This window comes from Chiloscyllium plagiosum, chromosome 13 (assembly GCF_004010195.1).
Source record: "Chiloscyllium plagiosum isolate BGI_BamShark_2017 chromosome 13, ASM401019v2, whole genome shotgun sequence".
Taxonomy (NCBI): domain Eukaryota; kingdom Metazoa; phylum Chordata; class Chondrichthyes; order Orectolobiformes; family Hemiscylliidae; genus Chiloscyllium; species Chiloscyllium plagiosum.
The window spans coordinates 59,969,488-59,995,003 of NC_057722.1; the positions used below are offsets into that span (position 1 = coordinate 59,969,488).

The 25,516-nt window shown below is 39.4% G+C and overlaps 1 protein-coding gene across 3 annotated transcripts in view; it reads left to right on the forward strand.

Annotated features, from left to right (window-relative positions):
• The window catches only part of LOC122556107 (deleted in malignant brain tumors 1 protein-like), a 71,079-nt gene extending 57,755 nt beyond the window's left edge, over positions 1 to 13,324 (forward strand). For 2 of the 3 annotated variants that reach the window (XM_043702565.1, XM_043702567.1), the window contains 3 exons: positions 10,859 to 10,945; positions 11,031 to 11,114; positions 12,494 to 13,324. In XM_043702565.1, coding sequence (XP_043558500.1) covers positions 10,859 to 10,945; positions 11,031 to 11,114; positions 12,494 to 12,549 — 227 coding nt within the window. In that variant the 3' untranslated portion in view covers positions 12,550 to 13,324. The remainder of the gene's footprint in view (positions 1 to 10,858; positions 10,946 to 11,030; positions 11,115 to 12,493) is intronic. The other variant, XM_043702566.1, reaches the window with a different exon arrangement.
• Positions 13,325 to 25,516: the final 12,192 nt, after the last annotated feature.

Below are 25,516 nucleotides of genomic sequence, written 5' to 3' on the forward strand. Positions count from 1 at the left end.
CCATGACTTGTCCTACCTGCCTATCTTCTTTTCCACCTATCCACTCCATCCTCCTCCCTGACCTATCACCTTCATCCCCTCCCCCACTCACCTATTGTACTCTATGCTACTTTCTCCCCATCCCCACCCTCCTGTAGCTTATCTCTCCACCTTTCAGGCCCTCTGCCTTTATTCCTGATTAAGGGCTTTTGCTCAAAACGTCGATTTTACTGCTCCTCGGATGTTGCCTGAACTGCTGTGCTCTTCCAGCACCACTAATCCAGAGCCAACTTTAGAGAGTTCTATCGATAATGATGTTGCTTAATTGGAACAGCATTTTCTATATCTACATTATGCATAATCAGATCAGTATTTTTCAGATTATTCCCATATATCTCCTCACATGACTGAGATTATTAATTCTTTCAGGTTATTTCAATTTCCTCTGGAAAATAACTCCATCACTTCTCCCAGTTTTTGAGAACTTTCTTTATTGTCCAATTTAATTTGAGGAATGTCCAGTTCATAGTCATCTGAACTTAGTTCTTCACTCTGTATTGTAACCAGTACCACATTCTCCTTTTGGTTTCCTTCCCTTTCAAAATACCTTTTGAACATATCCACATGACACATGCTGTGAGATTTTTCAAATAATTCACTTCACCCTCAATTTCCTTTTTGATTTGATAATATCCACTAAAACTTGCCTTTAAAGATTTTCAGCTACAAGAAGTAACATTAACACTTTACCTCCACTTACGAAATTGTGAATTTCTGATGTCTGATTCCCATTTTATCACATGCTATGCTACTTTCAATTGCTGTCCAACTAACTCACCCACCCTATTCCATCTTTCCCTAAAAAATGACACACAGTCCAAATGTGTGGTTTCTGAACTCTGACTCAACAATTTTTCCTTATTTAATTTCAGTGGTCGTCTCACCTCATGCCTAAAAACTAATTCAAAAGGACTAAATTTAACTGATTTATTAGGTACTTTCATAATTGCAAAAAGTAGAAGTTGAATTCATTTCTCCCAATTCTCTGGATTGTCTTGAATATAAGCCCTCAAAATGGACTTTATAGTTTGATGCCATCGTTCACGTGCTCCTTACAATTTTGGCTGGGATGCAGTGGATTTGAATTGCTTTATTCCGAAACAATACATAACTTGAATAACTTTGATGTAAAATTTGATCCTTGATCCAATTGTATCTCTGTGGCTGGTCTCGTTATTTTTACAAAAAGAGTAACTCTTTGACAATCCTTTTAGCCATGCTCCTACATCAGAGACTAGTCTCTGGAGATCTAGTAGACACAACTGTTCTGGTCACAAATACTGATTCACACTTTTTGTTTTTGGTAGGGGTCCTACGCAATCAATTAAAACTCTGGTAAAAGGTTCCTCAAATGTTGGAATGTGTATTAAGAATGTTGATTTTTATCTCTGCCTGAGGTTTTCCAAATACCTGACAGGCATGAAATGCCTGACAAAATTCAAACACATCCTCATGCAATCCAGGCCTGTAAAAATATCTTGGTAATGTGGGTTGAGTTTTTTTTAACTCCCAAACAACCACGTATTCTTAATTTATTTGCCTCCCTCAATACCTCCTTTCTATAGCCCACCGGTAATACAACTTGGTCAAACATTGTCTCTGATAGTTGAACTTCAAATTCCTTATTTTAATCTTTGATTTTTCCTCCTGTTTCTTCCTATGGCTTTCTGACCTTGTTACCACACAGTCAGGAAAAATCCCAGGCTATACTTCCTGTATCACCTCAGTTACCTGATTTTCCACTGGCTTCCCCAACCACAGTGGGCATCAATTCCATCTGTGATCAAACTGTATTGTTACCCAAGATAAGCTGTATTTCTGGAACTGAGAATTTCTCTATTACACCCATAACCATAGAGTCAGAGAATCATAGAGATGTACAGCACGGAAACACATCCTTCAGTCCAACTTGTCCCTGCCGACCAGATATCCCAACCCAATCTAGTCACATCTGCCACCTGGCCCATATCCCTCCAGACCCTTACTATTCATACACCCATCCAGAAGCCTTTTAAATGTTGCAGTTGCAGTTGTAGTAGCCTCCACCACTTCCTCTGGCAACTCATTCCATACACATACTACCCCCTACGTGAAAACGTTGCCCCTTAGGTGTCTTTTATATCATTCCCATCTCAACCTAAACCTGTGCCCTCTAGTTCTGGACTCCCCCGCCCCAGGGGAAAGACTTTGTCTATTTATCCTATCCATGCCCCTCATGATTTTATGCACCTCTATAAGGTCACCCATCAGCCTCTGACAACTCCAGGGAAAACAGCCCCGGCCTATTCAACCTCTCCCTCTAGCTCAAATCCTCCAACCCTGGCAACATCCTTGTAAATCTTTTCTGAACGCTTTTAAGTTTCACAACATCTTTCCAATAGGAAGGAAACCAGAAATGCATGCAATATTCAAAAAGAGGCCTAATTAATGTCTTGTACAGCTGCAACATGACCTCACAACACCTGTATTCAATACTCTGACCAATAAAGGAAAGCATACCAAACACCTTCTTCACTATCCTATCTACCTGCAACTCTACTTTCAAGGAGCTATGAATCTGCACTCCAAGGTCTCCTTGTTCAGCAACACTCCCTAGGACCTTACCATTAAGTGTATAAGTCCTGCTAAGATTTGCTTTCCCAAAATGCAGCACCTCGCATTTATCTAAATTAAACCCCATCTGCCACTTCTCAGCCCATTGGCCCATCTGATCAAGATCCTGTTGTAATCTGAGGTAACCTTCTTCGCTGTCCAATACACCTCCAATTCTTCACCACTTTTCACTGGACTCTCCAATCTCACTTTATATAATGAAACACTGTTCTTCTCACAATGAATTCCACATATTTCCACATTTTCTGGCAATTCTCCTTTTGAATTGCATATCTCCCCTCTCTCACCATCAAAGATTGTCTTGCTCTCCTGTATCTCTTAAAATCTTAATTTCTTTACCAACTCCTCCTGGTACACATGAGTAAATCTTACCTCTGCAAGTAACTTGTTTAAAGAGATGTGGCAATTTTTCTCAATCAACCACTGATCATATTGCACCTTCTGCAGATTTTTAGCTTTCACTGAGTGTTACTTTATTACTTCAACAAAGCTCACTGGCTTATCTTGTTTTCCTTCACCTGTCTTTGCAGTGCTTTTTTGTAAACCACCAACACTGTGACTTCATGGAACCTTCTTGAAATGAAAGCGCCTGAGCTTTTTCCCTTCTTTTTCCCACTAATGGGTTTCTTTTTTAATCCTGTGTTAAACTATCTTTACTTTCTTCAATGAAATTTTTTCCCTTCCATCTGAAGATTTTTCTTTTTCCCAATTTATATGCCTAACAGATTGTTGGAAGGCAAACTGCAGTTTTAGTCACCTTATAATCATTTGCCATTTCTGCTGTGAATATTAACTCATATGAAAGAGCAGAGAATTATCAGTAATACAAGAAGAGAGTTTTTGAGCTCTTCCAAAATAATTCTCTCCCTAAGTGCATCATATACTTGATCAATTTTCAATGTCCTTATCCATCTATCAAAATTACTTTGTTTGAGCCATTGAAGTTTAATATCATTTGACCAGATCCCCTCCTTAGATTCCTCAATCATAGTATGCTTCTGCTACTAACTTATAAGCACTTTAGATCACCTCATCTTACTCCCCAGATATCTCCGCTGATCATGATGCAGATACATCATTAGCTCTACCAATCAACTTTGTTTAGATTAACAATACCTATATGGTCACCGGCCATTTCATTTGTTTAGCACCTTTCTCAAATGAAATGAAAAAGGCTTCTATATCCTTCTTGTCGGACTTAGTACGTGGAAATATTTAAAAAGATACCCATCAGGCCTTTGGTTACTATGCGAATGTGCTCCATGACCATCCTCATCACTACTCCTACTTTTGACCTCTACCTCCAACATTTTAAGTCAATTTTGAGTTTTCAGTTTCCACTTTTGAAGTTCAACTTCCCCCATTTCTCTCTTTCTTCTGCTTTCAATCAAAAGTAAAACTGTTTCATTTCCTTTTCATGTTCAAGATGCTTCATTTTCAGTTGGATTGTAGCCATTTCTGAAGTTTCCAATGACATTCATGGCCATTTTAAGTTGCATTCATTAAGTCCTCTTTCCTCACAAACACGGACAACCCCAACTCCAGCTTGTCCGCCGATTCCAAAAGCTTTCCCTTACTCTCTTTGTGTACAACTCCTGAAGTGACTTCTTCCATCCCTAGGAACCTCTTCATGACTGGGAGAGCCATTATTACTCAAGGCACACCCTGTTTAAAGCAATCGAATGCAACACCCAAAATGAAAAACATCAACACTTTTCGCACACTGCAAGTGAGTTCAATAATACTAAACCCAAACTAGAATTCGAGATTTTGATCCTGATAAGTCCCACTTTGTTATGAACCAGATCAAATCCCTTCAAAATATATAAAGAAGATAGCCTAGACCCTAACATTTTCTTATTTTAAAGGCAAATGCCAGGCATTATGTTCCAGATGCAATTTGATATGTCTAACTACCTTGAAGTATGAAAGCAAACACACGATAATTAAAATACAACAAAAGAAAGGAGAAATTGAAATAATTTACTCTGTTGGAATACTTAATAGAAAAATAGATTATTTAACTTCTAAAGAGTAAATATTTCAATGCAGTAACATTCTATAAACCCACCCTGGGAAAATGAAATTCAGTAAAATAGATTGTCTTACATGCAATTTTTCAAAATGTTAAGAGAAATCGCTGAGCTTCAAGATCCCAGTAACTGCAACTGATAAACTAAAATCCTGGCTCTTAGAGGAGTTTGATCACATACATTCAGGTTCCTTCTATTCTTCTCACTTGAAAAACAATACCCAAGGACCTCACATGTGGTTTATTGGATTCAAATAGACAGCTTCGACCTCTCTCTCAAACCTCTCTTCAAACAAAGAACAGGGCAAAATGCATTTCTGAAAGCCATAGTATCATCACGAGACAAATAGCTTCAATTTCTAGTTTCCTATTAGAAATCTTTAAATTCTGTACTATCAAGGATTTTTGTAATGAGGGAAGATTGGCGAATGTTTGGTTATGCAGGAAGTTATTTCTTTCAACATGGGAGGCGTAAGAGAGATTAACTTTATTTAAATACGGCAGTGAGGGGCATGGGTAGAGTGGATGGGGAAATTAACCTCACTCAGTTGAGAATTCAGTTGCTCGAGGCCACAGAACTGAAATAATTGGTACAAGGTTTTGCAGCAATTTTATGAGAATTGTTTTCATTTGGTGATTCATCGAGGTTTGAAAATATGATCTGGCCATCCATGAAGAGTATAAACGTGGGAAAAAAATAAGTGGATATACACATAGCGTTGTGGAGATGTATAGCATGGAAACAGACTCTTTTGCCATGCTGGTCAGATATCCCACATTAATCCAGTTCCATTCTCCAGAACCATGGGCACAGTTGAAAAATAAGGGGTAGGTCATTTAGAACAGAGTTGAGGAGAAACTTCTTCACCCAGAAGGTAGTGGATATATGGAATGCTCTGCCCCAGAAGGCAGTGGAGGCCAAGTCTCTGGATACCTTCAAGAAAGACATGAATAGAGCTTTTAGAGATTGTGGAATCAATGATTATGGGGATAAGGCAGGAACAGGCTACAGATTATGAATGATCAGCCATGATCATAATGAATGGTGGTGCTGACTCGAAGGGCCGAATGGCCTACTCCTGCACCTATTGTCTATTTCCTATTTGGCCCATATACCTCAAACCCTTTCAATTCATACACCCATCCAGATGTCTTTTAAATGTTATAATTGTACCAGCTTCCACCACTTCCCCTGGCAATTCATTCCAGGCACATACCACCCTCTTCCTGAAATAGTTGCCCTTTACGTCCCTTTTAAATAATTCCACTCCCACCTTAAACCTATGTCTTCTACTTTGGACTCCCTATCCTGGGGAAAAGACATTGTCTATTTACCCTATCCATGATGCCCAAAACATCGACTTTCCTGCTCTTCGAATGCTGCCTGACCTATTGTGCTTTTCCAGTACCTCCTTTTTCAACTCTGATTCTCCGGCATTTGCAATCCTCATTTTCTCCTGAATATTTAAGGTCTTTGCCCCAGAGTAGGGGAGTCTCAAACGGGAGTGTATATGTTTACGGTGAAAGGAGAAAGATTGTAAAGAGACCCCAGGGACAACCTTTTCAGACAGAGGGTGGTACATGAATGGAATGAGCTGTGAAAGGAAGTTATGGAGGCTGGTAAAATTACAATATTTCAAAGGCATCTGAATAGGTATATGAATAGGAAGATTGTGGATTAGTGGTGCTGGAAAAGCACAGCAGTTCAGGCAGCATCCGAGGAGCAGTAAAATCAACGTTTCGGGCAAAAGCCCTTCATCAGGATCCTGGTGAAGGGCTTTTGCCTGAAACGTCGATTTTACTGCACCTCGGATGCTGCCTGAACTGCTGTGCTTTTCCAGCACCACTAATCCAGAATCTGGTTTCCAGCATGTGCAGTCATTGTTTTTACCTATATGAATAGGAAGAGTTTAGAGGGATGTGGCTCAAATGCTGGCAAATGGAACTAGATTAATTTAGAACATCTGATCAGTATGGATGAGTTGGACCAAAAGTCTTTTTCTGTGCTGTGCATCTCCGCGACTCTATGGCACTGTGACACTGCACTGATGGAGTTCCTGCTGAGATAACTGACCTCAAACAACCGCAACTATCTTCCTATGACTCTACAAGATATGACTTTAACCAATGGACAATTTTCCTCTTAATTTGCATTGAATTTGTTTTGTGAGGGCTCCTTGATACCATATTCAGTCAAATATGACTTTAGTGTTTGAACCAAGGTTCGAATGAGGTTAGGATCTAAATCTGGTTGGACCCAAAATTGGTTTCAGTGAGCAGGCTATTGCTCAGAAAATGCTGCTTGATAGCACTGTTGATCACACCTTCCATCATTTTCCTGATGATCAAGATGTGGTGGTAATTCGCTGAGTTGAATTGGTCTTGTTTTGTTTTGCATAAGACAACCCCTGACAATTTTGCATTTGCCAGTGTTGTAACTATACTGGAATATCACACAAGTGGGGCAAATTCCGGAGTGTGTGTCTGCACGACTGTTGCGGGAATTTTCTCATAACCCTTAGCCTTTCCTGTGTCCAATATTTCTCGCCATTTTTTAAATATCGTATTATAAATCAAATTGGCTGAAGAATGCTGTGTATAATTGCAAGGTGCTCTGCAGGAAACCAAACTGGATCATTTGCTCAGTACTTTAAATTGTTGCAAATGCTTCAGCATTTTCTTTCGCACTGATGTACTGGATTCTCCCATTGTTGAGCATTTCTACACAGCGGGTGGTTTGCATGTGGAATGAACTTCCAGTGGAAGTTGTGCATGAGGGTACAGTTATAATGTTTAAGAGACACTGAGATCAGTGCATGAATGAGAAGATTTTGCAGAGATATGAGCCATGAGCAGACAGGTAGGACTGGATTAGTTTGGGATTATGTTCAACATGGATTGGTTGGACAGTCAGGTCTGCTTCCATACTGTATGACTCGAAGACTCTGTGGGAATATTTGTGGAGCCTTATCCTCCAGTGAGTTTTTAAAATTTTATTAAATAGATGTGGCAGTACTAAGATCAGCTTAGATCAGAGCTGACGGTTTGGAATTGCTTAGGCTTGTCTATCACTTGCAGTTTTGGTGTCAGACAACATGTCATGTTTTATTCTGACTTCAACAAGTTGGCAATTCATAGTGTTGCCATCCCGTATTATTCATTAAACCAGGGTTGATCACTTGCCTTTCCAGTGAGGTAGAATTAGGATATATTGGGCAATAAGGTTGCAGATTATATTGAAGTGTAATTCTGTAGTTGCTAATGACCTGGAGTACCTCATGTTTTGTTTTCAGTTCCAAGTCCCATTTACCAAAGTAGTAGTTTTTAAATTCGTTTGAGGGACTTGGGCATTGCTGGCTGGCCAGTATTGATAGCCCGTCCCTGTTTGATCTTGAGAAAGTGGTGATGAGCTGCTTGCTTGATTTGCTGCGGTCAACTTTCTGTGGGCTGACCCACAATGCCATTTGGGAGGGAATTCCAGGATTCTGTGAAGGAACAACAGTATATTTCCATATCCGGATGGTGGGTGGCTTGGAGAGGAATTTGCAGGTGGTGTTCCCAAGTACCTGTAGCCCTTGTCCGTCTAGGTGGCAGTAGTTCTGGGTTTGGAAGGTGCTGTCTAAGGATCTTTGATAAATTTCTGCAGTGCGTCTTGTAGATAGTCCACACTGCTGCTACTGAGTGCCGGTGGAGGAGGGATTGAATGTTTGTTGATGTGGTGTCAATCAAGTGAGGTGCTTTGTCCTGGATGGTGTCAAGCTTTCTGAGTGTTGTTGGAGCTGCACCCATCAAGGCAAAGCACTCCTGACTTGTGCCTTGTTGATGGTGGAAAGACTTTGGGGTGTCAGGAGATGAGTTACTCGCCGCAATATTCCAGGTCTCTGACCTGCTCTTGTAGCCACTGTGTTTACGTGTTGAGTTCAGTTGAGTTTCTGGTCAGTGGTAACCCCAAGGATGATGACAGTGGGGCATTCAGTGATGGTAACACCGTTGAATGTCAAATGGCAATGTAGAGTGTCTCTTATTGGTGATGATCATTGTCTGGCATTTGTGGGGCACGAAGGTTATTTGCCACTTGTCGGCCCAAGCCTGGATATTGTCCAAATATTGTTGCATTTGAGCATGGACTGTTTCAGTATCTGAGGAGTCGTGAATGATGCTGAATACTGCAATCATCGGCGAACATCCCAATGTCTGACCTTATGACAGATGGAAGGTCATTGACAAAGCAGCTGAAGATTGTTGGGCCTCTAGGACACTACCCTGAGGGACTCCTGCAGAGATGTCCTGAAGCTGAGATGACTGACCCTCCACAACCACATCTATCTTCCAATGTGCCAGGTATGACTCTAAGCAGCAGAGTGTTTGCCCCCGATACCTGTTGATTACCTATTGATTACAGTTTTGCCAGGGCTCCTTGATGCCATACTCTGTCAATTGTAGCCTTGATGTTGAGGGTTATCACTCTTACCTCATCTCTGGAATTCAGCTCTTTTGTCCATTTTTGATCAAGGCTGTAATGAGATTAGGAGCTGAGTGACCCGAGCGAAACCCAAAGTAGCCGTCACTGAGCAGGTTGTTGCTGAGCAGGTGTTGCTTAATAGCACTGTTGATGACCCCTTCCATTACTTTACTGATGATGGAAAGTAGACTGATTGGACAGTAATTGGCCTGGTTGGATTTGTCCTGCTTTTTGTGTACTGGACTATCAGGGCAATTTTCCACAGAGTCGGGTAGATGCCAGTGTTGTAACTGTACTGGAGGACCTTGGCTAGGATAGCTGCAAGTTCTGGAGCACACATCTTCAGTGCTATTGCCAGAATGTTCTCAGTGCCTCCAGCTGTTTCTTGATATCATTTGGAGTGAATCAATTGGCTTGTGACTGGTATCTGTGATACTGGAGAGCACTGGAGCAGCCTGAGACAGATCATCTGCTCGTTACTTCTGACTGAAGATTGTTGCGAATGCGTCAGCCTTATCGTTTGCACTAATGTGCTGGACACCTCCATCGTTGAGGATGGGGATATTTGTGGAGCCACCTCCTCCAGTGAGTTGTTTAATTGTCCATGACTATTTATGACTGGATGTGGAAAGACTGCAGAGCTTAAATCTGATCCATTGATTGTGGGATCATTTAGCTTTGTCAATCACTTGCTGTTTATGTCATTTGGCATGCAAGTTGTCCTGTTTGGCAGCTTCATTTTTTGACACCTCATTTCTAGGTATGCCTGATGCTGCTCCTGGCATGCCATCTTGCACTCTCCATTGAACCAGGGTTGATCCACTGACTTGATGTAATAGTTGAGTGGGGGATATGATAGACCGTGAGGTTGTAGATTGTGCTGGAGTACAGTTCTGCTGCTGTTGATAGCCCGCAGCGCTTCATGGATGCCCAGCCTTGAGCTGCTGGATCAATTCAAAGTCTGCCCCATTTAGCACAGTAATAGTGCCACACAACACAATAGAGATTATTCTCAATGTGAAGGCGGACTTCATCTCCACAAGGACAGTGCTGTGGTCACTTTTACTTACACTGTCATGGACAGATGCTTCTGCAGCCAGCAGATTAGTAAGAATGAGGTCAAGTATGCTTTTTCCTCTTGTTGGTTCCTTCACCACCTGCCGCAGACCCAGTGCCAGATAATGCAATGGCGTGTGTCCTCAAAGTGAGGTTGAGACACTGTTTCCTGGCTGCAGCTCCAATAACATTCTGCTTGAGTGTTGTTGGGTCTGTATCCTTTCAAGCAAGTGAAGATTACTCTGTCACAGTCCTGACTCAATATTAGGCTGAACCTTAATCCTCTGCAGTCTGAAATGAATAATATTTTTATGCATAGAGCGTGAGAAATGTTTCTGTTCAATAATTGTATTGAGAAAGTTTGGAGTCAGCAGGTTATGGTTTTAGGAAGGTTTAATCACATTGCTGTCTTCAAAATGACAATGGATTTTATGAATGATTACACTTGATTGCCAAGCCAAATACATATTGACCTACGGGTGCAGAAATTTCTTGAGGGCATAGCATCCTTCAGGGTTCAGTGAATGTAATGTCAAAGATTATGTGAGAGGTTTCCAGGAAACGATAAAGAAAAATGGAGGTCGGAAAGCAGGTATTAGAGGTTGATATAACTTTTGACACATATCATGTATAACCTGGCATTCTTGGTTTCACAGGCTACGGAAAGACACAATATCCTGCTAGTAGCTTTCCTGAGCCTGCTTATGAAGAGATTGAGATTCACAACCTTAGAACAGGACCAGGTAATTATCTTTGAGATTTATGCACATGACACATTATATTTAAATGGAATGTTAATTTTAATTTTCCAATGTTTTCCATTTATAGACACCCAATCTAACAGTTCACTGAACAAACTGGAATATTATACAGGAAGTGAGCTACATGAGGGTGACGATATATGTTTGCAAGGTAGGCCAGTGTGCACCCTCTCTCACACCATTCCATCACAAATTCCCAGTGGAGAGCAAGACAAAACAAAATAATCCCGTCATAGTTAAGCTACTATATTAGTAATCGAGTTTTTTTTTTAGCTTGAAGTCACTCATGAACTTAAATCCAATATAACGTCTGAGTGTTAACTGAAATTGTATATCTTTCAACTGAAGCACACTGGCAGTGTTGTTCAAGAGACATTGCATCATTATTTGTCACCCTCAGTAGATAGAAGGATGATTTTATTCACATATCAATATGCATTGTGATGAGCATCAGACAAATTCACTGTTAGACAATTCATTTGGTAGTTTTTGGACTGTTGAAACTAATAGTTGAAACTGCATTTTTCATGAAAAAAGAATGCAGAAACACCTTCTGGACATTTAACAAAATTCAAAGATCGACCACTGTGTCCATATAAGTATAAATGTTCTATGTGTTCTTCTGTTCAGTGTTCCGAAGAAACAAAAAAAATATAGAGAGTAGCTCCATGAACAAATTCTGCACCTATAAATGACACTTGTAGGGAGAGCCTGAATAGGCTGGGGCTGTTTTCCCTGGAGCGTCGGGGGCTGAGGGTTGATCTTATAGAAGTTTATAAAATCATGAGGGGCATAGATAGGGTAAATAGACAAGCTGTTTTCCAGTGTTGGGGGAGTCTAGAATGAGAGGGCAAAAGTTGAGGGTAAGAGGGGAAAGATTTAGAAGGGACTTAAGGGGCAACTTTTTCACACTTTTATGGAATGAGCTGCCAGTGGAAGTGGTGGACGCTGATACAGTTACAACATTTAAAAGACAGCTGGCTGGGTATGTGAATAGGAAGGGTCTGGAGGGGTATGGGCCAAGTGCTGGTAAATGTGGCTGGGTTAATTTAAGATATCTGGTCAGCAGAGACGAGTTGGACTGAAGAGCCTGTTTCCGTGCAGTACAACTATGACTCGATGATATGTTAAGGCTGTTTGAAATGTTGGTAATGGAAAATACACAAATTGTGAACATGTCCTCAGCAATTAGAAATAAACATTAATTTTTTTTCAAATCAACAGAAAGGTCCTCAGGCCATGCATTTTCCTTTAAGCTATTCCCATTTTTACACACAAAATCTTTTATTTAGAAGTCTTAAGTAGGTTTCTAAAGAGTCCACAACACTTGGTAATTAAGTTTCTCAGTTAAAATAGTTATATATTTTTGTTGAGTCAGTGATGGCTGAATGAATACATAGAGCAGTTTTAATTGATAATGAACCAATTGGCAATGCACTGGATTCCGAAAATGTCAGGAAACAAAACTGGTTAATTTGGGACTTAAGTGTATAAAGTTCATAACACCAGCCTATTTTTCTTTTCTTTTAGATTCATTTGCTTCATTTAGTACTGAATTTGGAAGAGAATATGATGACATTCAATAATTTGAGAAGGAGCTGGGTTGACTTTCATCATTGCATTACTGATTTTTAAAAAAACCCACATTGGTTAATTATGTTTCATTATTGAATGAAATATGTAATGTTACTGCAATGACAATGTGCAGCAGTTGCAAACTAGCTAAATGAATGAAATAGTAAATGAAAAATGATCTTTCATACTGAGTATATTAAGTGTAATTCAGTTCTATGCTGTAGAGTAGTCTATTGATCTATTTGAATTGTTTGCTTTTAAATTGTTCACAACCTTGAATTCTATCTGTTTTAAGGACTGATGCTTACATATTTCTCTCAGAAATGAATAAGTAGTATCTAAAACATCTGAGAACTTTACTCACTTTCCAAAATTGACTGGCAAAACAATATTTGGGAAGGAAAATATCAGCCTCAACATCAACACTTACAGTTGCAGATCATGAAGAACTAGCATCATGATTCTTATGGAGTGACGCTGAATGAATGACAAACAGTAGTTGTAGAACTGCACTTCCATCAAACAAATGTAAGATAATAACTTACTTTTGCAGCAAACAGAGTTTGTTCAGTTAACGAATCATGGTTACTGACTTAAAAAAAACAAGAAAATTACTTGGCATGAAGTTGCATTTTATCATTGTTGCAGTTGGATCAATGAAAACTGTTTGCATGGGGAGAGGTGGTGGTGTGAGAGAGATACAAATCAGCCTTTTGTGGTTTGCATTTACATTCATAAAGGTCCAAGATAGGAAAATAAAAATATGTTTCAATTGCTTGACCAATGCAGCAATATTAATTCAGTTCTTTATTTAGATTTATATTTCAATATTTCAACATGTATTGCATACAAACGAAATAAATGATATTTGATCAAAATTTGCAATCCATATTGATTTGTCCATTTTTTTAATCTGCCTTTTTGGATGTGTGAATCTGGGCCTTCTGGCTCAGAGGTAGATTTGTAAGCAAATTATAACTAAACGTTGTTCAATAATTGGCCGTAATTGAGAACCACAACTGCCTGAGGTTGAACATTCCCAAAACTAATGTGAGATTTATGTAGAAGAATCTCCAGCACAGCAAAAGAAGAAAACTTGTATTATTCCATTCAGCTTTATCTTGATACAGGGCTTTGAAAAAAAAATTCAATGAATTCTATTTTAATTTGAACAACAGCTCATCACAAACATTCCACTGTGCAACATAATATAATTCTCTGATATACTGATAATGTAAAGATGCTGGTGTGAGACTGAGGTGGACAAAGTCAGAAGTCAAACGACCCCAGGTTGAAGTCCAACGGGTGTATTTAGAATCACAAGTTTTCAGAGTGCTGCTCCTTCATCAGGTGAAGTGCCTTCACTTGACGAAGGAGCAGTGCTTCAAAAGCTTGTGATTTCAAATAAACTGTTGGACTATAAGCGGGTTGTGTGACTTGTGACTTTGATATACTCATAATATTGCTGTTAATCCAGAAACATTAAATGTAATTTCTTTGAGACATGAAAAAGCAAAACTGTGAAGAAATACAATTGATAACTGAAGAATCACTGGGGTGAAATTCATCAGAAAGGATCTGATAGATGTTTTGCTTTACCCACACTGTCCAATTGTTTCAATTAATGCTTCAACAAGAAAATAAAGTTACATCCTTATAGAGACTTCATGACTGCAGGATTCTCCCAAACACTTTCCAATCAGTAAAGAGCACCTTAATTGGTATCACTATTGCTCTGACATCAAATCACAGATAATCATTTTGACATTGAGCTCAGAGGTGGATACATCCTGGCCAAATCAATGGTCAAGCTTCAGCATGTCCTGTCATACATCTCTCATAATGCAGACAAATTCCCATTATCATGTACTGTTTTGAAACAATTGTAGCTCCAGAAAAACTGACAATTAATAATTAAACCCACCCCATACACACAGACCAAAACAAATGTTCTATTTGCTCAAAATCCAAGATCAATGATTAATTTTGTATGATATATATTAGAAATATTTCATCACACTAGTTATTGATATATCTGCCAAGTGAAGGAGGTCTTCCTACTCCTAATCATATAAGTCCTCATAACTCAATGGGCAATCAATTCAAGCAATTTTGGAATGGAGAACAGCGACTGGCCTTACCAGAGTTCCAAATCCAATGAAAAGATGAAAAAAAAAATTTGGTTGCTATGAAATATTGTTGACTTTTAATTTATTCTGGCCTAGATTTACTTCTTTCTTATTGCATATCTAAGCCTTGGTAATGACCATACAATGATGATATCTGCCAGTTTTGTCATGATTTCAGCTCGAGACTGAGTGTCACTATGGGAGTTTGATGAGTAAGAGAATGACCAAGTAAATATGCAAACAAGTAACTGCATTTCACAGAAACCTCATGAAAGAGTGTGACAGCTATAATTAAGGAGTTGTCATAAAAGAGCTGCTGCTCTCCATGACTTCAGAGGGGAGCAAGCAATTCAAGTGTGAGGTCTCAGATAAACTGTCATTAATTCGTGAGGGAAACATTTCTTATTTATTTTTCAGAATTCAAATTAGTTGGGTAATTGCAAGATTTTTTTCACTAGTAATGAGTTATACAAAAGATAGTTAATTTTATTTGATTGACACTTGAATATTCTCTCTTTATTTTGACCAGGAATTTCAAAAAATAAAGAGGGTGGAGTATTGATTCAATTAAGGATAAAAGAACTGGTAGGATTAGTGACACCACTTAAAAATTCATCAGTAAGATTAATTAAGTAACTGCTATTAAAATGGCAGAACAGGTGAAATGTGACGGTGCAGTATGTGGATACTGGGCACACCAATGTAATCCGAGGGATGCAAGTTTCTATGAAACATTTGTAGCTGACGGAACTTTGGCTTAGTGCATTTCAACTGAAGGTTGAGCTGCAGAAACTGTGACACACATCAGTGAGGGGGAAAGTTACTTGGACACTTTGCTTTGAGAGGCAGTCACATCTCTTCGGAGAGTATCATCTAATTTGGTCCTTGGTCAAAGACTGGAGGGTGTGACTATGAATGAGGCAAGGAAGTGGATTGAGAATGTAGTCACGGAGAACTTGCAGCCTTTTAAATTATTTCATTGTTTAATATAATAGAGCTAGCTAAAGTGAATGGATGACCTTGGTAGAAATTTAACTCTCAGCAAAGATTGTTTCTAGTTAGACATAACAACTCTTTTAAAAGGGTGCATCATCCATTGATAAGTAATGAATTTAAGGAGAGAACTGAGTTCAGGTTACAACAATTAGTTGCAGTTCAGTTGTGTGTCAAGATCAGGTGAGTTAAGTATTAATAACATATTTTGTTTTGGTGTGGTTAATTCAGGAGACTGGTGTCATATCTTGACTTTTTCTGCAGATGTATGTTCTGAGGTAAGATGTCTCCTATGATCCCAGGTTACCATAAATTCATTTTGGAAGAAAGCCTTGATATTGCTTGATTGACAGTCAATCAAATATGAAGATACTTTAAAATAGAAGTTTTGTTTGAAGCCATATAATTTTGTATTTTAATTGGCTTAAATCTTAACTAAGGGAGCTTGAAGAAATAGCAGCAATATAAAACATGTGATCCTAGAGGTGGTCGAAAGGTGTGTCAGGGCAGACCGAGAACTGGAAGAGGCATGGGGTGGACCGAGAGCCGGAAGGTGTGTAGGGGCGGGCTGCCTTAGTGTGGTCGGAAGGTGGGAGGAACGGGGGCTTGCTGGGTCTGTATTGTCTGCACTTTTGTATGTAACAATATTGTCTCATGTACAATGTCATTGTCGCTGTCTTTTATATGTGGAACTGGGATTTGAGGTTTGTCCTCATCTCCCTGTAAAATGGTTGAACGGTAGGGTTTGGGGCCTCGCTTTGCTGCTCCTCTCCCTTGTAAAATTGCTGTTGTATACAGCTGTAAATGTTAACTGTTTTTTGTAAACTGTTTTGTAATTTGTTTAATAAAATATTATGAAACATGTGGTTTGTACTTCTATATGGCTTTGGAATTGTGTTGTCGCTTAGTAATGTGTTACGTTTTAATGCTTTGAAAAAGAGATGATTGAGAGAAAAATAGGTGACCTCATTATATGCATCCTCGAAAAACGATTACCCCGAGATGAATAATCCATTTGAAATCAACTTTGTCACACCACTTAGAATCCAAAATATTTCAATAAGATTAGTTGTCACTCTTTAAGTTCTCCAGTCCCTATACACATCTATCCGCCATGACGAAGGCCTCCAAGCCCTCTGTTTCTTCCTCTCCCGTTGGCCCCATCAGTACCCTTCCACTGACTTTTTTTTAGTTGAACTGGTCCTCACTCTCAATAATTTCTCCTTTGAATGCTCCCACTTTCTCCAGACCAAAGGGGTAGCCATGGATATTCGCATGAGCCCTAGCTATGCTTGTCTCTTCTTTGGATATGTCAAACAGACCATCTTCCGTAAGTGCACCGGCACCATTCCCTACTTTTTCCTCTGCTACATTGATGACATGAGGAGGTTGAACAGTTCATCAACTTCACTAACACTTTAAGTTCACCTGGACTATCTCGGACACCCCCTTGCCCTTCCTGGACTTCTCCATCTCCATCAACGGTGACCAATTTAACACTGGCATCTTCTGCAAACCCACTGACTCCCACAGCTACCTCCTCCCAGCCTTCCTTGTGTAAAAACACTCTCCCTTATTGCCAAATCCTCTGTGTCCACCGGATCTGCTCCCAGGATGACTAATTCCACCACAGAACAAAGCAGATGGCCTCCTTCTTCAAACACCGCAATTTCCCCTCCCACATTTTTCATGATGCCCTTTAGCACATCTCATCCACTTCCCGCACCTCCACCCACAAACCCCACCCCTCCAAAGACAACAAGGACAGACTCCCCCACCCTGGTCATCACATTCCACCCCACCAACCTCCGGATGCATTGCATCATCTTCCACCATTTCTGCCATCTAAAAACAGACCCCGCCGTCAGTAAAATATTTCCCTCCCCACCCGATCTGCATTCCATAAAGACCATTCCCTCCATGACTCTCTTGTCAGGTCCACGGAATCAATCATGTGTCAGGGATCAATGTGGTTTCCTTATTTCCCCTTTCCACATCTTATCCCCAATCCAACATTGCAACTTCCACCGTCCTCTTGACCTGTCCTACCTGTCCATCTTCCTTTCCACCTATCTCCCCACCGTCTTCTCTGATCTATCACCTTCACTGCAATCTGCATCTACCTATTGCACTCTCAACTTCCTTTGCTTCAGCCCCATGCCTCTCCAAATTATCTCTCAGCTTCCTTGGCCCACAAAACACATTCCCAATGAAGGGCTTCTGCCTGAAGTGTCGATTCTCCTGCTCCTCGGATGCTGCCTGACCGGCCATGCTTTTCCAGCAGCACACTCTCGACTCTGATCTCCAGCATCTTAAGTCCTCACTTTCTTCATATGTCCTTTGGTCAATAACCTAGTTGATTTAGATTACAACAAAAGACACTTATCAGGTCAATCAAGCCAGTACCTTGAGAAAAATGGCAAGGGAGGGACAGGAATTGCCAATTTTCCTATGTGCTCAGACTAGAGATTGAAATCTGCAAACTTCTATTGAAGAAGGTTGAGATGAATTCAGCTCTGAATTTAGGTTTGGTCATTAGTTTTGCATGTTTATTTTCTACCATATTATTATTTGCAGTGCAGTAATATTTGCATTGGAGGAGGCTGCAATTCACAATTTCACATATAGTTTCATTATTGAAATGAATCAGGAATTGATTAAGGCAGTGTTTTTTTTGATACCCAACTGTGGGCAACATGTGTGTTCATCTAGAAATGTGTCTGCATATTATTCCAGACATGACGTCATCATTTAGAAAGTGTGGGTGGCATCATTTGCAAATATTGCACTGAAGATGCGCAGTAAGTGCATTCATCTTTGAAACGAATTTCAGTGGCAGAAATGGGAGTGATGGGAGGACAGAGTGAGGGAGTAGGGACAAATGGGGTTAGGGGAGAATTGGTGGAGGGGGAGAGATTTGATGCTGACATCCCCACCACCCTCCACATCACAAAACCCCAGATCCTGATTCCCCTCTCCTGTATTCCAATCTCAATTCCCCTTCCAATTTGCATTCGCTAGAACCATTTAAAGCGCTTGCATAATGTAAAGCAGGATATAAAGATCATACGCTAGTGTCAGCAAACATAACCAAAAGTGCTTCCTAAGCCCCACAAGTATGCACATGTGCTAATTCAAATGCACGCATATGCATGACTCCAAACCCTATGTAATCACGTGGAATGTACGTGTGGTAAGGCCAATATTTGCTGCTTTCCCATAAGTGACGTGAACATGGCGGTGATTAGCTGTCTTTGTGAACCTTTGAAGTATACAGGGAATTGTACATCTGCAATGCTACAAGGAAGGAATTGCAGGATTTTGACCCAGTGACAGAAGGAATGGTGATATAATTTAACATCATGATGGTGTGATGTGTGATGAAGAGGGAATTCCATCTGGTGATTTTCCCCTAGATCTGCTGTCCTTGTTCTCCTAAGTGGTAGGGGCCACAAGTTTGAAGTTTTTGGTCAAAGGAGCCTATATTAGCTGGAACGGTACATACGTGTCCTGTAGATAGTAAACACTGCTACCAGCGCATACTGGTGAAGAGGATGAATGTTGATGGTGATGTATCAGTTGCCCATAAAGTGGGCTATTTTTTCTGGTACATGGTCTAGATTTCTGAATGTTTCAGAGTTGCAGTCATCCAGGCACACGGGAAGTATTTCATTACAGTCTTCACTTGCCCCTTCTAGATGGTGGTCAGGGATTGGGAAGTCGGGGGCTGAGTTACTAGCTGCAGAATTCCTAGACTCTGGAGTGGGGATAGTGGGAGAGACATTTCTGCATGTGTTCTATTTCCTACTCCTGCACCTCAAACAATTCCACTCTGAACTCGACTTGCCACCATTTTGCTAATTCAGTTACTCTGCCAATGTCCACGAGCAGGTTTCTCTAATTTCTACAATATTTAATTTGCCAACTATCTTGACACCACTATTATACTTGAATGTATGTCTGCTCCCTCATACCATTAACATTAAATAGTAATATTATTCATGGGACAGCCTATTATCTTCCCACAACTGAAATATTTCTACATCATCAGTGCAACTGACACTTGAACAAGTTTTTCAAGGCTTTCTCATCTTCACCACATTATATGTTTTTCTTTTTCTTTTATACTATCCCTGTCTTCCAATGTCAGCTGAATTTGCATCGTTCCCACCTTTGGTATCTTTCTTCTTCCTTGGGATGAATTTCTGCAGTGCCTCCTAAGTTACCAAGAGAAATTCCTGCCATTGCTACTGCACCATCTTCCCTACTAGGATCCCCTTCCAAACAATTCTGGGCAGTTCTTTCCTCATGTCTTTGCAGCTACTACCACTCTGATTTGAATACCATTACATCTGATTGCAGCTTCTGCCTCTCAAACTGCATGGTGAATTCTATCATTTCATGGTTACTGCTCCCACTCGGGGTTCCTTCACCTGAAGCTCCTCAATCAAGTCTGCCTCATAACACATCATCAAATCTAGAGTTGCCGTTTTCCTCATATGGTTTTCCACGTACTGCTCCAAAAGAAATCTTATACACATTTCAAGAATTCTTTTTCCTTAGATGTCTTCCAAAACTGCTTTTCCCAAGCCGCCAGCATGTTGAATATTCCACATGATTATTGTAATAGTACCAATTTATCTCCTGATTTATTTTCTGCAAAAATCCTGAGTACTGCAATGGAGACAGCGTATCACTCCCATCAGGGCCTTTTTGTCCCATTGTAGTTCCTCAGATACAAATTCTATGCTTTCCAACTTTATATCACTTCCTGCTATTGATTTAATTTTATTTCTTACTGACAAGGCAGCTACATCCTGTCTCCTCATCTGTCTGCCCCTTCAATCGGACTCGTATCATTGGATATTTAGTTCCAGCCCAGATCTTTGCAGCCTTACATCTATGATACACACAGCTTCCTTCCAGCCAATGTCAATCTGTGCTACAAACTCATTTACCTTGTTTCATAGACTGTGTAATTAAGAATGACTCCTGTGTTGACTACCCGTCCTCATAGCTGTCCCTTTATCTCTTGTGCCTGAAACTAGATTCCTGAGCTTTTCCACACGCCTGTGCTCGCACACTTTTGAAAACTTTAATGATCTCTGCTGAGCCTCCCCATACTTTAAGCATTTCCTCAAATCCCCACTCCTCTCCTCACTATTTAGTCTAACATTCTATCGACAGCATTTGTTATGCAATTGATCTGGTCCCAGCATAATTGTGGAACTCATCCCAATAGAACAGTTCCCTCCTTCCCCAGTACTGTGCCAATGACCAATGAATTCATATCCATTTCTCCCACACCAATCTTGGAGCCACATGTTTACATCTCGAACCTAGATGTGCCTATGCCAGTTAGCTGTGGCTAATTAACAATCATGAGATGATTATCTATTTGGTTCTGCTTTTTAATTTACCCCCACCAGGTCATATTCTCTCAGCAAATCTTTCTATCAATATTGTTACTTAGAACTGGATCTTTCCCGTCCCAAGCCAAGTTCCTCTGCAGCCCAAATGAGATATGCTGAACCCACGCATCAGGCAAGCAGCACAACCTTTGGGACTCTTAATCCTGGCCACCGAGAACAGTAACCATTTCTCTGACTATACTAGCCCTGATTAGAACAACATTTGTCTTTTCATCTCCTCTTGAATGATTCTCTGTATCATCATCAATTTGCTCATACTTCCTACAGACTCTGCTCTCATCCATACAGAAAGTAAGAATCTCAAGCCTGTTGGATAAGCTCAAAGGCTGAGGCTCCTTCAGCACTATCTTTTAGAATATCTTTCAGAGCCTCACTTATAGTTATACCCTCTTCGCCAAATTATAAGCATGTGACTGCCTCCTGAAACACTGCATATAGGTAAAGTCTCTCCATCCCTGACAAGTAGTAGTGGTCAAAGCTCAGATTCCAGCTAATTAACTCTGAGCTGCATTTCCTGAAGTAATCAACACTTGTTACAGATGTGTTCACCACAAATCAAAATGGGGTCAACCAGCTCCCACATCATGGCGGTATAATGCATCTCCTGGCCCTGCATCTCTGTTTTGTTCACTTTGTTTTTATAAACAAAAATTAAAAACTTCTTATTGGCCTTTTAATTTGTAACCTGCAAACATGAACTAATAAAATCAAAATGTGGAGGTGCTGGAGTTGGATTTGCTTGGACAAAGTTAAGAAAATCACAGCACCAAGTTAGTGTCCAACAGATTTATTTGGAAGTAAACACACCTCTTCCCCTGCTGCACTGAATTCCCATGCTGCTTCCACATTTTCCAAAATACACTGCAGATGTTTTGCATTCCAATGTGATTCCTCCTTTCTGACCATCGATAGTTTACCGGTCTTTTCATTGGGATCAAGAATACACAGTCATTAAATGTATCAATTAAAGCAGTTATAATTCTTTGTTGAGTGAGTATTGGGTAAATAGATATGTAGAATTATAGTATTAATTGCTTTACTATTAATTTGTTATGTGATTGATTAGACTGGGCTATTTGAAAACTGCACTTGTAATGTTTGGACATAAGTTAAGAGTAGTAAATTTATTATGTCAACCTGTTTTCCATTTTTTTAAGATTTGTTCCCTCCATTTGATGCTGAATTTGAAACAGAATCTGATGAAATTCAATAATTTGAGATGGAGTTGTGAGGACTATTACCTGAACAAGAGTGGAATTGAGGAAAAGGTTAATGAAAAATAATCTTACATTTGTCATTTATTTATTGGTAATGGTTTGGCACAAATTTTGATGTTAAAAATAACAAGTCCCATCCAACCAATTTAGCAATCATTACAGTTGGAAAGACTCCATGGAAGATTATGAAAAATCTACAAATTAAATGTGGAGAATGGTAAATCAGAACAGTTAGATTTAGAACTAAATAAAAATCCAAGCAAGATTTAACATGATTTGACTGAATTGGAGTACAAATTTTATATGTTACAATTTTCCTTGATAATTTACTTTGGGAAAACTTTAGTTACGAGCACCTTATTCTATCATATTGTGTAATGTGAATTACTAAATATATCATGTTATTGTGATGAGAATTGAACTTTGGTGTGAAGTTGTTTAACGAATGAAACAGTGAATGAAGTGTTATCCTCTCACCTGAGTGACAAAATCTAATTCAATTTGACACTGCAGACTAGATTTTTCATCTTACAAATACGTAGACGCGTGAATTGTTGTTTTCTCAAAAATGTTCACAAATTTGAAATCAAACTATTATAGGAGAGATTCTTATTAATAAGTAATTCCTCAAAGGAGTATGTTTCTAATGTACCCAAAAGTTTCATTTAATTTACAATGTATTTGGGCAACACAGCTTTTAGAAGGGAAAACATCAGTCTGTGCATCAACATTTTCAATTGCAGTTAATGAAGGTGCATTGCAATGATTCTTACAAAATGACACAGAATGAACGACAAACTTATAATCAAAGAAAAGTAATGGAACTGTAATTCCATCTCACAAATAAACTAAAGATTATATACTAAATAAAGGATTGCAAGCAATCCAAAATTATTGATTTACAAAGTCTATCAAATTTAAGTTATAGCCATATTACTTAAAATTGTTTGCATTGAGAGGTTAGTAAGAAAAAAATCTACAAATCTGTCCATTGTAAATAGTATCTACATTTGTAAAAGTGCAATATTGAATCTCTGAACATAAATTGCTCAACTAATCCACCAATCATTATTCAATGAAAATAGTCTCCTTTCAGTGGTTGATATAGTTTTACCAATGCGGTCTGAAAAACCTTAGAAGACTTCAGTATGTTAAAGACATGACTTAAATGGAAGGTGTTTTTAATCAAAAGAACTCACATTCGATACAGGTAGGAACTGGAATTAAATCATGATTATGGTTTTCAATCCGTTCTTCATCAAAAAAACAAGATACTTTATGGTTTGCCAAGCAGATTTTCTATTTGTTTACGTTGTACTGTTATTGAAAGTCTGGGTAAAAATGAAATCACACTTTGTACTGTATGTCAACCCCATGTTCTGCAGCCTGCTCACTGAAGCTTGTCCTGTTGCTGCAAGCCTCACTGCAGAAAGATCTTAGGTTTTGATTGTGTACCAGGTGGCAACCATAGATGTTCAGATAAGCAATTGCTGATGGCAACAACCTCATGAGCTTGCAAAGCTGTTGTCACCGGCAGTTCAGATCATTAGGTAAATACTGTGAACACAACTCAAAAAAAATGGGATTTTCTGTGCTACCAGCTGGGTTTCAAAGCATAGCTATGAAGATGAACCAAGAGAGTCAACAACAAATATTTTAATATTTAAGCAATTTAAGTAACCAATCACTGCTGGAGATAATTTTAATAAAATTGTCAGCTAAGATCCTTGTCTTTAAGTCCTACATGCTGCAGAAACTCTAGAACATTCCAGTGGCTTAAAAAGAAAGTGCGAAAATATCTTTACTTCCTCAAATAACAGTTCAGTTATTTTTGAGTTTGAGGGACAATACTGACTCTGTTAGGTTACTAATGAAATTTAGAGATTCTGGAGGGGCACTTCCAGAGAGGACCTTTGAGTGTTTCTTCAGATGGTTGGGAATCTAGCAGTCCTGGAATCCTTCATTAGAATTGTTTTTGGCAATGGCAGAGATACTCAATTATTGAAGGGCTTACTTCGGTGAGATGGGAAGGAGTCCTGCCTAGGTCAATGGAAATCAAAATTGGTTGAATGACTATTGTACAACATTAACTATGTTCTTCGGATTACAAGACCATATGTCACAGAATCAGAATTAGACCATTCAGCTGATTGACTCTGCTGTACTATTCGATTACGTTTGATATGTTTCTCAATCCCACTCCCCTGCCTTCTCCCTATTACTTTTGATCTTCTTACAAATGAAGAACCTATCTCTGCCTTATCTTATTTCGGAGCTTCGTCTACATCACCTTGTCTAAAGTCTTAGGGGAATCTGATGAGATCAAGTTCACAGGCTGTCTTTTGTCAAATTTGCTTATTACTTCCCCAAAGAATTCTAAAAGATTTGTCAAGTGTGACTGTTATGTGATGAAGCCATGCTTATTCCATCATATTTGCCATTCACTTCCAAATACTCAGCAATCTCATCCTTAATAGTCTATTTACATTCTTACTAATGAATAAAGCTAATTGGCCGACAGTTTTCTGTCTTCTGGATCCCTCCCTTCTTAAGCTGGTGTATTAAATAAAGCATTTTCTAGTTGACAGTGATCCTTCCTGACCCTAGTGATACGTGAAAGATCACCACCAATGCCTCAACCTTCTCCTCAGCTCTGTCCTTTAGAACTCTGGATTGTCATGCATCTGATCTGGAGGTATAAAGTTCTTCAAACCCTTCAACTTCCTCAACACATTCACCTTCATGATGACCATTATGCTTATCTCTACCCCAATTCGATGGAAGAACTGGAATACTACTAAAGTCTTCCACTGTGAAAACTGATACAAACAACATGTATCAGTTGTTTGCCATTTCATTATTCACCATTACTACTTCTGCAGTTTCATTTTCCAGTTTTTCAATGTCCACTCTTGCCACACTCTTGTCCTTTTGATGTCGAAAATGAACAGTCAGTTGTGAATGGTGGTGGACAATTAAGCAACTCACTGGAGGAGGAAATTCCATGCATATCCATATTCTTAATGATGGAAGAGTCCAACATATCTGTGCAAAAGACAAGGCTGAAGCATTTCCAGCAATTGTCAGCCAGAAATATTGAGTGGACGATCCATCTCTGCCTCCTCCAGTGATCCCCAGCCTTTAGCCAATTCTATTCACTCCAAGTGATATCAAGAAATAGAGTCAGAGTCATAGAAATGTACAGCA